The sequence below is a fragment of the Macrobrachium rosenbergii genome, chromosome 31, assembly GCF_040412425.1.
Source record: "Macrobrachium rosenbergii isolate ZJJX-2024 chromosome 31, ASM4041242v1, whole genome shotgun sequence".
Lineage (NCBI taxonomy): Eukaryota > Metazoa > Arthropoda > Malacostraca > Decapoda > Palaemonidae > Macrobrachium > Macrobrachium rosenbergii.
In genome coordinates this window covers 32,079,551-32,095,765 of record NC_089771.1, presented here as the reverse complement: position 1 = coordinate 32,095,765, position 16,215 = coordinate 32,079,551, and the positions used below count along the sequence as shown (strand labels likewise).

General features: G+C 36.8%; 1 protein-coding gene across 1 annotated transcript in view; it reads left to right on the top strand.

Moving 5' to 3' along the window:
• Positions 1 to 15,368: 15,368 nt before the first annotated feature.
• The window catches only part of LOC136855511 (ras-GEF domain-containing family member 1B-like), a 728,968-nt gene continuing 728,121 nt past the window's right edge, over positions 15,369 to 16,215 (top strand). Inside the window, 1 exon segment of the mRNA XM_067132617.1 lies at positions 15,369 to 15,768. Within this exon segment, the coding sequence (XP_066988718.1) occupies positions 15,753 to 15,768 (16 nt within the window). The 5' untranslated portion in view covers positions 15,369 to 15,752.

Sequence of the window (16,215 nt, the reverse complement as noted above, 5' to 3'; positions counted from 1 at the left end):
AAAAAAGAAAAACAATGTTCAGACAAAAAAAAATAGAAACAAGAAAACAATGTTCAGACAAAAGAGAAAAAAAAGAAAAACAATGTTCAGATAAAAAAAAAGAAAAAAAAATGTTCAGACAAAAAAGAAAAATAGAAAAAAAAACAGCGACGTGGGGGGGGCAAGGGACAAAGCAATATTAGCAAAATATTTCATTTGTACATGGGAATGTTTTGACTGTGAAAGGAGAGACCCGCTCTTGTTTTTTTCTCTCCAATTCCTTTCTCTGGACGCGATGTAAATAGACAGTTAATGAACCGCTGAGAGATAGGATTTAATAACAGGCGTGTCTTCTTTTATGACATCTGCTGCTTTTTTCATTCGTCTGTTGACTCCGTTTTGTCGTCCTTTTTAGTTTTCCTGTAAAAGAAAGCTATTGAGATGATTTTGTCTGTCCGTCCGCACTTTATTCTGTCCGCATTTTTCTGTCCGCCCTCAGATCTTAAAAACTACTGAGGCTAGAGGGCTGCAAATTGGTATGTTGATCATCCACCCTCCAGTCATCAAGCATACTAAATTGCAGCCCTCTAGCTTCAGTAGTTTTTATTTTATTTAAGATTAAAGTTAGCCATAATCGTGCGCCTGGCACCGCTACAGGCGCCAACAACACCGGTCCACCACCGGGCCTTGTTGAAAGATTGAAAGTTTCATGGGCCGTCGCTGTACAGAAAACTCGACTGCGCCGAAGAAACTTCGGCGCATTTTTTACTCGTTATCCGGTGTTGCTTATATGCGAACCACATTAGATATTACCCAAAACCAGGTGTTTCTTAGATACCTAGAGGCTTTCGTCCATCTTCTTTATTATGCATTATTTGACGTTTTTCTTGTAATTATTCTCCCCGATTTTAATATTATGCAAATAGACCAGGGCGTTGGTCTCTCTTTGAGTTTACAGTTCCGACGCCTACAGGGGTGGCGAGTGTATAATTTGGCCCATTATATTCATAAAGATTGCAAGTAGGTTATCCGCCTATCTAGTATCAGTGTGTATGAATATATATATATATATATATATATATATATATATATATATATATATATATATATATATATATATATATATATATATGTGTGTGTGTGTGTGTGTGTGTGTGTGTGTGTGTGTGTGTAAAGAATAGAGACACTTGATGATGACTTTGGCTCGATGAGATTTCGTAAGCAAACACTTCACCAACACTTCACCAGCACTTCGCTACGCCTACGTGCAGTTCGTTACCCAGCTGAAATATCAAGCACAAACTCCTCACTGCCAAATTTTTAAGTAAACTGTGAAACTAGAGCGACTTGTAACCTCATCATTTGAATGTTACGTAATAAACGCCACCCCCCTTATCGCTCTCTTCATGCAGTCTTACAAATACTCACTTCATTGGTTAGAACAGATTCTCTCTCTCTCTCTCTCTCTCTCTCTCTCTCTCTGTCTGTATATATATATATATATATATATATATATATATATATATATATATATACTAACATATGCATAAGTAGTTAAGAGGGCATCGTTGCTATTACAATGACATATGGATCTGGTAAAAAAGTGACCCAGTATATATATATATATATATATATATATATATATATATATATATATATATATATATATATATATATATTAGTCATATCAATGGTAGATACCTTTGGACTTACTACAATGAAAAGCAGAGACTGAATTAAATGGAACCATTCTCAGACCTCACATATAACGAAATATCGGTTTATAAAGTAATGACGATGTATTTATATTTCTTAAAGCTTAATTGATAAATACGTAGATAGTAGATAACGTTTTACTCTTTCATATTTTATGTATTTTATAATTCGTTGCTGTCGACATTATATTCCTGCAACAGGCATAATAAGAAGAGATAAATCTGTGTCAGCCTCATTAATCCCCATCTAAGGACTGTCTTCAGAGGATCGTCACCTTATTTACCCTGAATCTTTATATATATATATATATATATATATATATATATATATATATATATATATATATATATAGACTTATACATATATATATTTCATTCGCTAAACACAGGCATTCTCTCTCTCTCAGTGAATCCTGCTTCGTAATCCCTGTTGACAGGCAAGCGTGTCTGCCATTGTTTGATGACATTCTCAGAGATGTAAAACTTAAAGGTGTTCTGTGTCAGTTATAGCTCGAGTGTTTGTATATATATAATGTTTATGTATATATACACATACACACATATACAATATTATGTATGTATATATAATTATGTATATATATACAAATACGTACTTACAAATATCTGAAAAATATTTCGAAGTTATTCAGCGGTCTAGAGAATGAACGTATCCCAAAGTTCTAGTCAGTCTTTCGCTGAATTGAGGAAAATGGGAAATCAGGTCTGGATGGAAACAGGTTTGATTTACTGTTAGGTCATTCCTGTTCGTCAGAAGAAGCCATTCAGGTGCTTATGTTAATGAGGTTGCTTCGCTTATAATAAAGTGTATCTTCGCTCGTGGACGAGTGTGAAGGGCTTTTGTGTGTCGATATAGCCAGTTCGTTTACAGTTTCTTTATTTTTCTTTCTCACTTACTCTGTCTCTCTCTCTCTCTCTCTCTCTCTCTGTTTGTTTGTTTCTTTCTCTCATTCTTTCGTTCTTCCTTTCTTTCTGTAAGTTTTGAACCTTCTGCCATCACCTTTTTTTTTGTGATGTAATCTTCCTATTTTTTAGATGAGTTCCTGTCGTTACTTTTAGGATTAAAATTCTCTCTCTCTCTCTCTCTCTCTCTCTCTCTCTCTCTCTCTCTCTCTCTCTCTCTCTCTCTCTCTCTCTCTCTCTCATGAGAGTTCTTGTCCCTTCATTACAGGATTAAATTTCTCTCTCTCTCTCCTCTCTCTCTCTCTCTCTCTCTCTCTCTCTCTCTCTCTCTCTCTCTCTCTCTCTCTCATTATTGAGTTCAACTTGTCCCATCATGCAGGATTAAATTCTCTCTCTCTCTCTCTCTCTCTCTCTCTCTCTCTCTCCTGTTTATCGTATGATATTATCTAGTCCTTCTCCCCTTTGCTTTAAAAGTCTAAAGTTGAAAAAAAAAAGAAAGATACGAGGCAAAATCTCAATACTCGTTCGGAAATTGAGCTGCGTTTATTTGATCAGAATTCCCGACCGGATCCTCTCTGCAACCTCTCTTATTTGGTAAAAGTTTCTGGCGCTGCATCGAGTACACACTGCTTAATTGATTGATAGGCTGGCGTCTCTCTCTACGCCCCAGTTATTCGTTCCTTTCATTATTTTGCCTCCTTCTCCTTTCCCGTCATGTTTCATTCAGCTCTAGATTTCGTTTCACTTTTTAGGTTGTTTCCTTGTTTTGTAAATATGTGTTCTTCCTTTTCACCGTGTTTCCTTTAACTCTATAGATGTTGTTTCAGGTTTAGTTGTCTGTAAAAGAAAACTATTGTGACGCCTTTGCCTGTCCGTCAGCACTTTTTCTGCCCACACGTTTCCCTGTCCGCCCTCAGATCTTAAAGACTCCCGAGGCTAGAGGGCTGCAAATTGGTATGTTGATCATCCACCCTCCAATCATCAAGCATACCAAATTGCAACCCTCTATAGCCTCAGTAGTTTTTATTTTATTTTAGGTTAAAGTTAGCCATAATCATGCGTCTGGCAACGCTATAGGACAGGCCACCACCGGGCCGTGGTTGAAGCTTCATTAACCACGGTTCATACAGCATTCATTATACACTGTAATTAAGTGTTTTGTGATTTTTAACTTTGCTTATTAAGTAAGATATGTTTTCTTACTCACTCAGCTGCCTTGTATTGTTATTTTTTTTTTTTAGTCTTCACTTTCTTAACTTGCCAAATGCGCCGTGATGTTCCAATTCAGCGTTCTTTCATTTTTCCTGTTTGGAAGAGCAACAAATTTGGATCAAAATGGACGTTTATAGCACTGACTTCAATTTACGGCCGTAATATGATGCTCGGTGCGGTGTCCCCAATATTAAGATTCAAAGAGTGCATTGCACTACGTAATGAGGAGTCTACTGTACTTCATTCTACGTGGGATAGAATAAAACCAGTCGTTCGGCTGAGTGAGAGAGAGGACATTCGTTGATAAAGGAGGGAAAGAGAAAATCGAGTCAAATAGAAGAGGAAAGAATTGTTAAGTTTGTTGTTCTTTTGTTTATTATCTTATTTCTTAGAAGAGCTTGTGGTGCCTTTGAGGCGTTTATTTGTAAATGTGATTTATTTCTTCTTAGAACTCTAAAGATATTTAATTTTATGTTCCTTTCTTTAAAGTTTTAGCTCATTGTTTATTTGGGAAATTTGTAAGCAAAGGTGTCGACAGCATTAGATTATGTCTCTATGACTTTTTCAGTTGTAAATATGAGTTTTATTACCACTTTCACTCCAAACGTTTCACTTCACCTTCTCTGTCGCTCTTCGGGAGATAAATTAAAAAACAACTGACAGAGTTCCTTCGCGTCTCCGTGACCCAAATCTGGACAGAGGTGTCTTTTAGCGCGTCTGCAATTTGCCTGATAAAATGCCCCGTCGACCCTGAGAAGATCATAAACCGGAAGCTACTACCCCCTCCCTTCCCCTGCCATGGGATTGGGGGTTTTAAGTCTTCAAATGGAGACTGAGTCTCTCTCTCTCTCTCTCTCTCTCTCTCTCTCTCTCTCACAGATCAACTGTTCTTTGTACTGCAGCCAGCCAGCATTCAAACGTCACATCACAAAAAAAAAAAAATCAGCTGATGGCGGATGGTTCAAAACTCACAGAAGGAAAGAGAGAAAGAGAAAAGAGAGAAAAGAAACAGAGAAAGGAAGAAAGAGAAAAGAAAGAGAGAAACAGAGAAAGAGAAGGAAGAAAAGAAAGATGTTGATAAGTTTCAGGTGGACTTTTCTTTTGATCGTGTCGCTCAGAAGGTAATGTGTACAAACCGGGACGAACATCAGAGAGGTGTGTTTAGAAAGGTCTCATGACGGGGTTGCCGTTTTGTGGGACGCTGCTGTGATTTCTCGAGTTTCGACAATCTCCCTGGTTATAAAAGGGCTATTACTCCTAAGGGCTTTATTATCCTCCTCCTCCTCCTCCTCCTTTCCGTCTTCTTCTGTTCTCTCGAGTGTCATAGTTATTCTTGTCTCTGCTTTCTTTTGCGCTTTCTTTTTGTAGACTTCCATCACGTCCTCTTAGTAGTAGTAGTAGTAGTAGTAGTAGTAGTAGTAGTAGTAGTAGTAGTAGTAGTAGTAGTAGCTGACATGCCTTGGAACGCAGCTCTCTTTCACCTCATGTATATCTACTGCAGAGTTTTCTTCTTCTCTTCTTCTTCTTCTTCTTCTTCTTCTTCTTCTTCTTCTTCTTCTTCTTTATGTACACCCTCTCCTTCTTCTTTTTCTTCTTCTTCTTCTTCTTCTTCTCAGCCTTCTCCCTAACCCCCTCCCCCTTCTCCTCCTCCTCCTCCTCCTCCTCCTCCTCCTCCTGTTCATCTCTCCCGGGCCTTCTTTATGGGGGCTTTGCTTCTGTGTATGGAAAAGCTTTCTTTTTCCTGGACCCGATTTCCGTAGAGCAATAAACGCCGTTGAAGGGGAAAAGTTCTGATGGCCTTGTCTAATGAGATTTTCGGGCGCGTTCTTATAGACCGGTTCCGTCCATATTCTGCCAACAAAAATTCCTGTTGCTTGTTTCCTTAATTACATTTGCGCTTGCATGCATTTTATGCGTCGAGTAAGGTGCATTGCCTTTCTGGGAACAAGGAAACTTTCTTGTCGAAATTTTGAGATTTGCAGGAGAAAATATATAGTTTGGGAGTTCAGTGAATCCAGCAAGGTTTGCAAAAGTTTTTATGGACCTTGAATCTTCAATCTTCGTTTTGTAGATCAATAAATTGTTATGTCGGTGTCGATAAGAGTGTTCGGTAGAAATAAGGATACGTCTGTCTTTTATTTTTACGTGCTTTTGTTTAAAAGGTTGCGTTGTAAATAACCGTCTTGAAGTTTAACTTTTATTGGGTAGGAAATATCGACAGCTAGATCTTTCAGACCCCGAACCCGATGGCGACATCTGCATAGGTATGAATGAGTCTTTTCTCCGCTGTCATTTCTTATGTTTTATTCCTTGTCTTTGTTTACTTATCTCTGTTTTTCTGTTTGTTTACAAATGTGTAAGTAAGAGCAGGGGAACTAGGGTACATAATTAAAAAGAGCGTCCTGGTTCTTTCGTAATTTCTTTGTCTCTTGAATCAGGTTTATGTACAGATCTCGTCTCCAGAGCTAAGTAAGGGACCGTTCTCTGAAAGAAGCGGGACGCCATGTCTTAAAAACTAACCATAGAATTTTCTTGAAAATTATCTCATTATGTTTCCAACACCCAAATCGCATATGTTGTTACAATTTACACATAACCTAACCCACCCTAACCTAACCTAACCTAGGGGCATGGCAAAAAGACCGGGGTTGGTGCAATACTAGCATACATCTCAGGAATTTGCAGTCCGGATAGATCAGAAATATTATTTTTTTCAACAAAGTCTCCTCTGGTATACACTGCAATTGTCCAACAAATAAAATCTGATCTTGATGACATTAAAACCAGTTTTACCACCCTTGACATTTTACAGTTCGAGGTGTTTAACTCAAATGCATTTTGTACGTTAACTGTTTAATTCTGAGTGTCCGTAAGTAAAATAAGTTAATTATATCTCATTCTTATCTTACGGCTTTAGGCGAGATGACTTTCTTCTCTTGGATTTTTCCCTTTGTGCGGAATTCGACTTTTTCCCAGGTCTTTCATTTTGTTTGTGGTGGTTAATATACCGGAATGGAACGGAATATAGAATTTTGGCCAAAGGCCAAGCCCTGGGACCTATGAGATCATTCAACTCTGAAAGGGACATTGAGAGTAGAAAGGTTTTAAAATTGTAACAGGAGGAAAACCTCGCAGTTGCACTTTGAAACAATTGTTAGGAGAGGGTGGAAATTAATATGAAAGAGAATATGAACGGAGGTGCAGTAAAAGGAATGAGAGTGGTTGCAGCTAGGGGACGAAGGGACGCTGCATATTGCTTATGATTTTGTTACTGAATGTCTTATGTATATAGCCTTTTAGGCTACTTTATACATTTTCATTACATATTTGGCTGTAAATACGAGCTATTATTACTTGATATTTATATATGTTTTTATTTTGTGTGTAAGCAAATGGAAAGCATACGTTATCATGAGGTGCATTTTATCTTGACTGTAGTCATGACGCTTCAAGAGGACAAAAGTCATGGTCGTGAGAAGGCTGACTTTGCTGTTCGTTTAAGAGAAAGGTGTTATTTTAGTATATCCTTAACTTCTATTATTATTATTATTATTATTATTATTGTTGTTGTTGTTGTTGTTTGACCCAAAGATATCCGGCTATTCTGTCTTGCAGACACTCTTCAGGGATTTATGTGAAACACCATGATAAAATCACCTTTTTGTTCATTCGTATCAGTCAAAGATTTAAAAGTGATCTTGTATATTCTAGAAAGCCTCTTCCCTGCTGATCTCACTTCGAGAGATCAGGGCCCCCTCCTAAGGGCCTCTTGATGCCCCGAAATCTTGACCCAGCCGGGACCTAACATTCGCCTCCGCCCAGCCGTTCGTCTTGATGTTACTTTGTAGATAATCCCTTAACTCCTCAGCTGCAGCGTTTTATTCAAAACACAGACGCCGTGAAAATTTCACTGGTATATAGATTTGTTTTATGTCAGTGTCGAGGATAATTATTTATATTTCAGATTTTTGGTACTTTTGTTTTTCTATTTGTTGTAGCTGATGCTGTTTCGTCATTTTGTTGCATCATATTTTTTTCTGGGTATCAGGTTGTTTCTCTGTAAGAATTTGTAGAAAGTTGCCTTGACATGATTTTACTTTTTCATGGAGCGTAGATTTATAGCAATATTATAATTTGCGTGGTGGACGGGGGCGGGTGGGTGTTGCTTTTTTTCAGGGCCGATGTTTAAAAATCAGGTCGTATGATTGAAATGCGGTTTTATCCTGCCGATCGGGTTTACGCTTTGCCCTTTTTCCCTTTCGGGCTTATCAAACAATTAAATGAATAAATAAGTTATAATTAGTTATAATTAGAATTTTATCATCTATACGTCCCACTCATAAGATTGAAGGTCATTTACACCAGCCCATTACCTGCAAAGCAATCATACCCACGCCCACTGCATTTGAGCCCAACTTTTAATAACTAGCCTTCTTGTCTAGTTATAAACGCCCACCACTGGTAAATTTGCGTGTCTCATCCCGTAAGGTTTTGCATCTGAAGATTAAGTAGTAATAGACCATCCTCCTAAGGGTCGATATCCCTATGAGATACGAGGAATCCTCGCCCTTAGAAATCCCCCGGGAATCCTAGAGGAAAATTGCCGGGTTGGTTCCCAGATGGGGACTCGATAGGCGTATAAGAAAGAGCATTATATGGTTAACTAATTTGTAGGCTCCTTTTTTATTGATAATATTCTTTTTCTTCATTTTTTTCCACACACACACAGAGAGAGAGAGAGAGAGAGAGAGAGAGAGAGAGAGAGAGAGAGATTGTGGGCAGAAAAATAAATCATTATTATGTTTGTATTTTGTTCTTTTCCTATTTTTGTTGATTTTAGGTTTCAGGTCTTTGAACAGATTTTCTTATTTTATTGTCGTAAAAGTTGTACAGCCAGTCTCTCTCTCTCTCTCTCTCTCTCTCTCTCTCTCTCTCTCTCTCTCTCTCTCACACACACACACACACACACACAATTACTGATGCCTTGCAGGATTTATTTACGTTGAAGTAACCTCGTACCAATCACGTATACACTTCTTTAAAGTCAAATTATAATTGCATTCCTCCTATGCAGTCTTTGTAAGCTCTCTCTCTCTCTCTCTCTCTCTCTCTCTCTCTCTCTCTCTCTCTCTCTCTCTCCGCTTCTTAAGGATTTCTTTACGTGGAAGTAACCTCGTTCCAATCATGCACACTTCTTTAAAGCCACACAATAGTTGCATTCGTTCCAAGCAGCTTTCCCTATGCATGATTACCACAAGTCTTTTGTCAAGACTCGTTGAATAAACCATTAGAACGCGTATGACACGTGTTCTCATGCAAATTCGAGACGAAAGGGCAAAGCTGCGTTGAGAGTGTTTTTAAGTCGACTTCCTCGTGTCTTCCTCTGTCGTAATCGGATTAGGACATGTTAATCTCTCTCTCTCTCTCTCTCTCTCTCTCTCTCTCTCTTGTTCCACTTAACGCTACAACTCTCTTTGATTTTTGTGTAGATGCAAATCCCTTTTAAGTATATTTTTGATTGAGCAAATAAAGTTTAAATTATGCGAGAGTGATGAAAGTAATGTATATGCGTCATTTTAATTTTTTAAAATTATTTTTTGTTAATTAGACCTTCTAAAAAATTTTTAGTTGCTGTATATCGAGTACTAAATTTACTACGGATTTGCTTCTGTCTCAGGCAGTGCCGGGTTGCTCTCTCAAGCCAGACAATATACTTCAGCAAGAAACTCATATGCGAGTGTATATATTTAAACACTCGTCTTGTTTGCACTCATGGTTACATGTGTATAAACAGACATGTTTATAAGTATTTGGGTCGGTTCGTGGAAGAGAATTCTTAAGATTTTCATGCATTGTTTGTTTACAATCGCTCGGCTGTAGGTCACTATCGCATTGGGGTCCGCGTACGAGAACATGCATCTAATAAATACATTCGCATACAAACTGTTAAAGTCATCTAAAAACCATTCCTTTTGCTGAGGATGATTTGACCCTTTTAAAAGAATGGCAGTCTTGGGTAGGTCCGAGTCTATCACATAAATCAGAGGAAATGTGCTTAGCCATGAATTGTAATCAGGAATACCTTCCCCATTTGCAAGAACATGTTTTTTGCTCACAGTTTTGCTCTTTGCCATATTAGGCTGATGTTTACTACACTGGTATCATTCTTGAGAATTTAGTGGAGAGAGAGATATATATATATATATATATATATATATATATATATATATATATATATGTGTATATATACAGGAGAGAGTATATATATATATATATATATATATATATATATAATAATTGCATATGAAAGTGAGTGTTGTTTTCTTCATTATTCATTATTTACTTGCTTGTCATACAGTTTCATACACATTTTGAGAATTGCCTTTGAGGAGGGAGCTAGATAAAAAATGAATACTTATTTATAGTGATTATTTGTTTCTCTTCTCCAGTCCTCCTCCCTTCATCCCCCCACCCCTACCTTCCTTTTTTTTAAATGGATAATTCGTTAAAGGGTAATGTGTCAACATTTCATAAAAAAGAACTTTGGGAAACATTATCCACTATATTTTTCTTTATCTCGACAGATTTGACCAAGTGTTTCTAATCCTTCTCCTCGCCAGTACGTTGTAATCCATTCGATGACCTAACGTTGTAATCCATTCGGTGACCTAAACCCAGACGTTGTAATCCATTCGATGACATAAATCCAGATGTTGTAATCCAGTCGGTGACATAAATCCAGACGTTGTACGTAATACGAGTTACATAAAATCCCGCGGATTTAACCAGATTTTCCCCTTGTCTTTTTTCATGTCTCCCTTTTTTTTTTTGTTTAAACCCTCCATTTCCGCCTTTGTTCGTCTCTCCCTATACAGACTATAATAGGGAAGGCCAGCGGCGTGGGGCCGGGGCGGGGGCGTCTCCCCAGGTGTGGTGGCTTTATTTTTGTAGCCTTTGTTAGCCAGGTAAAAGGGACTTTTGTCCGGCGTTAATCCCTGTATTTTAGGGGGGTCGCTTCAAGGCGGAATATATTTTGATATTTTACATGGCTGTGAGTGGGACTGGTCTTTAGGCTTAATAATAGATTATCATCTTGTGATGGTGTTTTTTTTTTCGGTTTGTTCTTGAGAATTGAAACTTTGCAAACTTATATTTTAGGAAGCAATGTTCAACGGAGATTTTTCGTTTCCCTTTATTTTAGGTTATTATTATTATTATTATTATTATTATTATTATTATTATTATTATTATTATTATTATTATTATGCGAAAGAAAAGGCTTAGCCTTGAATTCTGGCCGAGCAGATTCTCTTTATCAGTTATAATTCCCGTTGGGTGAATTCAGAATTAACTTGTATTTTTTCTTAACATTTAACGGTATAAAATAGATAAGATTGTACAACTGTCAAAACTTTTCATATATTATAAATATATATACTGTATAATATATATACTCTATATATAAGTGCTCTTTACTTATTTATTTTGTCGTATGCTGCACAAAACCTATTTTGATCGGTGGAATGTATGCTTCTTCGTCTTCGTACTATTATTCATCATGAGATTTTGTTTTCAATATCTTTTCAAGGATGTTTGCTCTCCTGCAGACATTACCCCGATTAGTTCCTTGTATATCTTTTAAGCCATAAACCTAATTTTTTTTTCTTTCTGCTTTCTCTTGCGAATGTTAGCATAACCGTGTAAATATTTACTGTCAGATTTTCAGAAAACTTCGTGAGAGACGATTTCGTAACCAAGGATCTTTGTTCTTGTTGGTCCTAAGCTTTGCTGGCCTTATGCCAACACGGACTCTGTCTAGCTCTTGTAAGCAACCCCTTAACTATAAACCCCCAGATTTCGACGGCTGGCCACTTCCAGTTAAGGATTAAAATAGGATTGAATAGGATTAAGCGCGTAGGATGTTTCTCTCCTCATTCCCGGAGCGTGACTCTTGAAATAGTTCTAGGCGATTTCCGTGAAATGTTTTGGGTAGGTTTAGCTCAGGCCACGGGCCAACCCATCAGATTTCGGCGACATGGTTTGTCAAGTGTCTGAATTTGGGGAGATGAAGCTATTCAACTTAGTTTCTGTATATTTTGGTTTGAGAATTCTAAAACATTTTTTGAAGAATTGTGGTGTTTCGTTCCAACATTCGGTGTAGCAACGCCGTGAAATCTTATGTAGTGATTCAGAGAGGTTTGTGGACGTAAATTGGCATAACAATGTTGATTTTTCTTGTACTGTTTTCAAATGAAAAGTCTTAAAAACTTTTGCTGCGACAACTGTAGAACTGTGTATGGAAACTGTTTTCGAAAACCTGAAGATCAAAACCTGAAATCAAAACGACGTTGGGTAATGATGTTTCAGCTTGCTGATGAGGAAAAACGTATCTAAACATCCATTGTGTACCTTTTTTCATTGCCTAAACGAATAATATTTATCAGTGGTTCTTAACATAGGGTGTCGCACCCCTAGGTGTACAGCCAGTTTTCTCAAGGTGCATGAGGATGCCTATGAATAATTAGTTATTATTATTATTATTATTATTATTATTATTATTATTATTAATATTATTATTATTATTATTATTATTGTTTGATTTCATTTGCAACTCAGGGTTCGAGAACTGACTGCTGATTTGAAAATTGCATTCATTAAAAAAGTTAAGAACCCATCTGGCTATAGGCGAATAGTATAAATGTCTGAAAGTATCAAACCTGTATAATTTCCTCGTTTGATGATTCTATCAGATGCAAACTCCCAGCATTGAAGGATAAATCTTGTTTACAAATTTCATGCTAATGTGCGCCGGAAAAACGCGGGATCTTGTTAGCATTCATAACGATATTCAGTTGGAGGTGGAAAAAGAAGTATAAGTTTTTATTTTTGCTATTGTTATATATTGAATGGAACGTTAATAACTGGTTTTTTTAATGACCTGCTATTTTTCGTATGTTTAGGAGTGATTGAAGAGGTTAAATCTCCCCCCTGAAAAAATGTGCTGGGAAATTAAGAGTTAATTCTGTTCTCGCTGAACTTTTTAATTTGCTTTTTGATTTAGCTGGATAATAATGTTCTCTATTATTTTATATATGTAATATATTTATATATGTATAAATACATAGTATACATATATTTATATATATACATATATACATATATATATATATATATATATATATATATATATATATATATATATATATATATATGTATAGTATATGTATATATATGTCTTATATATGTGTGTGTGTGTGTTTAGATAAAGGCCAGAGCCCGTTGTACTTTGAACAACCTGAATCGATCGTTAACAGCCGTTGCAGCAATGGTAGAAAATCGTCATTGCTCACCTGATAAGCAGTCGCCCCTCGAATACATATATATATATATCATCTTCCGTCTTTGTTCTGTCAAAACTGATTCATTGCTACAGCTCTAGTATCGATGATGTAAATCATCCGAGATGAAGACTAAATGGAATTGTGGTCGTTGGTTCCACCCTACTGAGCATCGGCCTTATATATATATATATATATATATATATATATATATATATATATATATATATACACCTCAATGTTGTATATGATAGCAGAGCTAAAACCAATTACTCCCATTTATTTTTGACAAGATCAAAGTCTCAGACTAAATACGATGCAATCTTCGTCAGTTGTTTGGTTCAAAACAACTGCCAAGACTTCAATCGTCTGTTGTTGATGGTGTTTTCATTGTAAAATTGATTGGGGTTTTGTTGGTTTCTTTATAGTTATTAACTGGATTACAAGCCAAAGTGTGTGTTTATTTTTTTATTTTTTACAGTAACAATTGTAAAGCCTCAAAAAGATAAGCGCCAACTGTTTTTAAAATGGATGGTTTATTGAGTTCGTCGCTAAATTTTTGGTACATGACTAACATTAATATATATCGTTTGCCGAGTTTACTTAGTGACTTCTTTGGGCTTCAAATTACGGGGCTTATAATTCATTGTATACAAAGCTTCCTTGCAGGAATCCCAGAGAAATAAATCTTCAAAATTCACTGACTTGCTTATTAGTGAAACGCAAACTACTTCCTTTTTTATTCTCTAAATTCAACTCTCGATTCGTTCTGGGGTTGATGCAGTCAAAAACAAGAAGTTTCTTTGAAAGTGTGTTAATGTTAACTCTTACGTAAAGGTGATCATATTTTTTTTTCCAGTTGATACAAGTCTACCAGATTGCCTTGCTGTGAATGTGGGCGTATACTCGTCTTATGGGAGAGCTTGCTTCTTCTTCTTCTTCTTCTTCTTTGTGGTCTTAATAAACTACTTTCCCTAAAACTGGTTGTATAATCAGCACCCAAAGTTTTTATTTTTTTTATTTTTTTTATAAAAAAGTAATGAGATTCGAGTGAGTTCTGTTGTAAGTGTCTCTCTCTCTCTCTCTCTCTCTCTCTCTCTCTCTCTCTCTCTCTCTCTCTCTCTCAGTCTAGAGATTGTCGTTGTAAAATTAATAGCTTCTCTTTCTCAATCTCCCTCGAGAAGTGTTACCTGTATGGAACGGGGCTCAAATCTCCATGGATTTTTTAAATGCAGAATTTGTCATGGTGATGAAGTATTGATGATGAATATTAGGGGCTTCTGGTAAATAGTGAATATTTTTTTTATCACTGAGTCAGCACTGAGGCAATTTCAGAGTTATTAGGTATGTTTTTTATTGATTTTCATTTTTTATTACATCGATGTTTCACATGAATTGATGACAATATCCCGTTTGCATCCAGGATTTAAAATAAGCTTATTATGTAGATGGATATAAATGATAAGAAAAACTTAAAAAAAAAAAAAATGCAATATAATCTCGAAATCCCCACTGATGTGAACAGCCATTTATTGGGAAACTCGGGAGTAAGGAAAGATCAAAGCATTGTCGCTTTAAGTTCTAAGTTAGAGAGGTAACCTCGGAGATAACTTTATGAGGCTCATACCTGTGGGCTAATGTAGAGCCCCTGAACCGTAATTTCTTTACGGTTGGTTGAACTAACTTTGAACTTTAGAGATACGGAAAGCCAGTCCGGGAGAAGAGATTTAAGTGCCGTTCTGTGTTCCCTGTGTACGGGTAACTTCGTGACGTCTTTATAGGATTTATTTCAAATGGTTCTGTTTATACGTCTTATTAGGATTTATTTAAATGATTGTGTATATTATAAAAAAAGGGGTATTCATTCATGTATATTTTAGCATATTTAATGTTGCGTCCTGCTGTGTTAGTTACTGGTCAAAAATGAGAAACATTACAATCGTTTCACACGTCATGGAAATCAATCAGTATCGAAAAAATTGTAGGTATTGTACAGGTGCGTTTCTTTGCAGCATCTCAAATTTGGCGGAATCTGCGGCCGCCTCACCAAAGTGAGTTTTGGTTGGCCGGGCGAGAGACGAGAGCCAATGGGAAGCGAGATACGGCAGATCTGGAATCCTGATTGGCCGCGAGTTTGGGCGGGCCTGCGCTGAGGCTAGAAGTGTGTGATTCATGTGAACATGTGATGCGAGTAAAACTTACTCCTCAGTTTCAGCCTGGCTGTTGTGAGAGAAGGAGGGACGTACGGTCCTTTCCCCGTGGCCTACGCACGTGTCTTTCCAAAAGTGACATTTTTCATAACACGACGACCCTATTTTTTGTGCCGTGGTTCTGTTCGAAATTCTTGTCTCTGTGTTTTGAATGTAGTCTTGACTGCGTAGAATAGTATCATATATATTTATATATATATTAGTAGCCGCCGTTGTTTTTATAGGCCAGGTAGATCATTTTTCCAATTTAATGTCACCTGAATCATGCCCTTGTCTGTGTACGCAGACGTCACAAAGTGAAGTGTTGTTTTCAGTGTTCTGTTAAAACTCTGTGCTTAATCACTTTCTTGGATATATAGTTGTCCAGCCTGTGCAACATGGGAGATGCTGGAGGTAAGTTGATTTAAAGAGTGTCATAAGAGGCTCAGATATTCGATATCTTTTTGCATATATTTGAAATTTGATTACAACGCCGAGATGACAATCTTTTCTTTGGCAGCCGATCCGCGCGATTTCGAAGTCGCCTGTTATTGGCCATAACGTTTGTTATTTTCGTCCGTTATAGAAAATAGTTTGGTATTCAGGTGTGTTCTCACAGATTTCTTTTATTTATCGTAATGATGTTTTTTGAATGCTTAATGTACCTGTAATACTTATAAAATTTTTATGTATAATAATTCGTGGTTTTGTGTTTTGTCCTTACTTGAATTATCGGCATGTTTGAAAAAGTGGATACCTTTCACACTGCAACTTAACGATTAGACATGGACACTCCCAAACACATAATGTATGTAACCAGTCGTGATTACTGATGTATGATACTTATAATCAGGCGGTCTG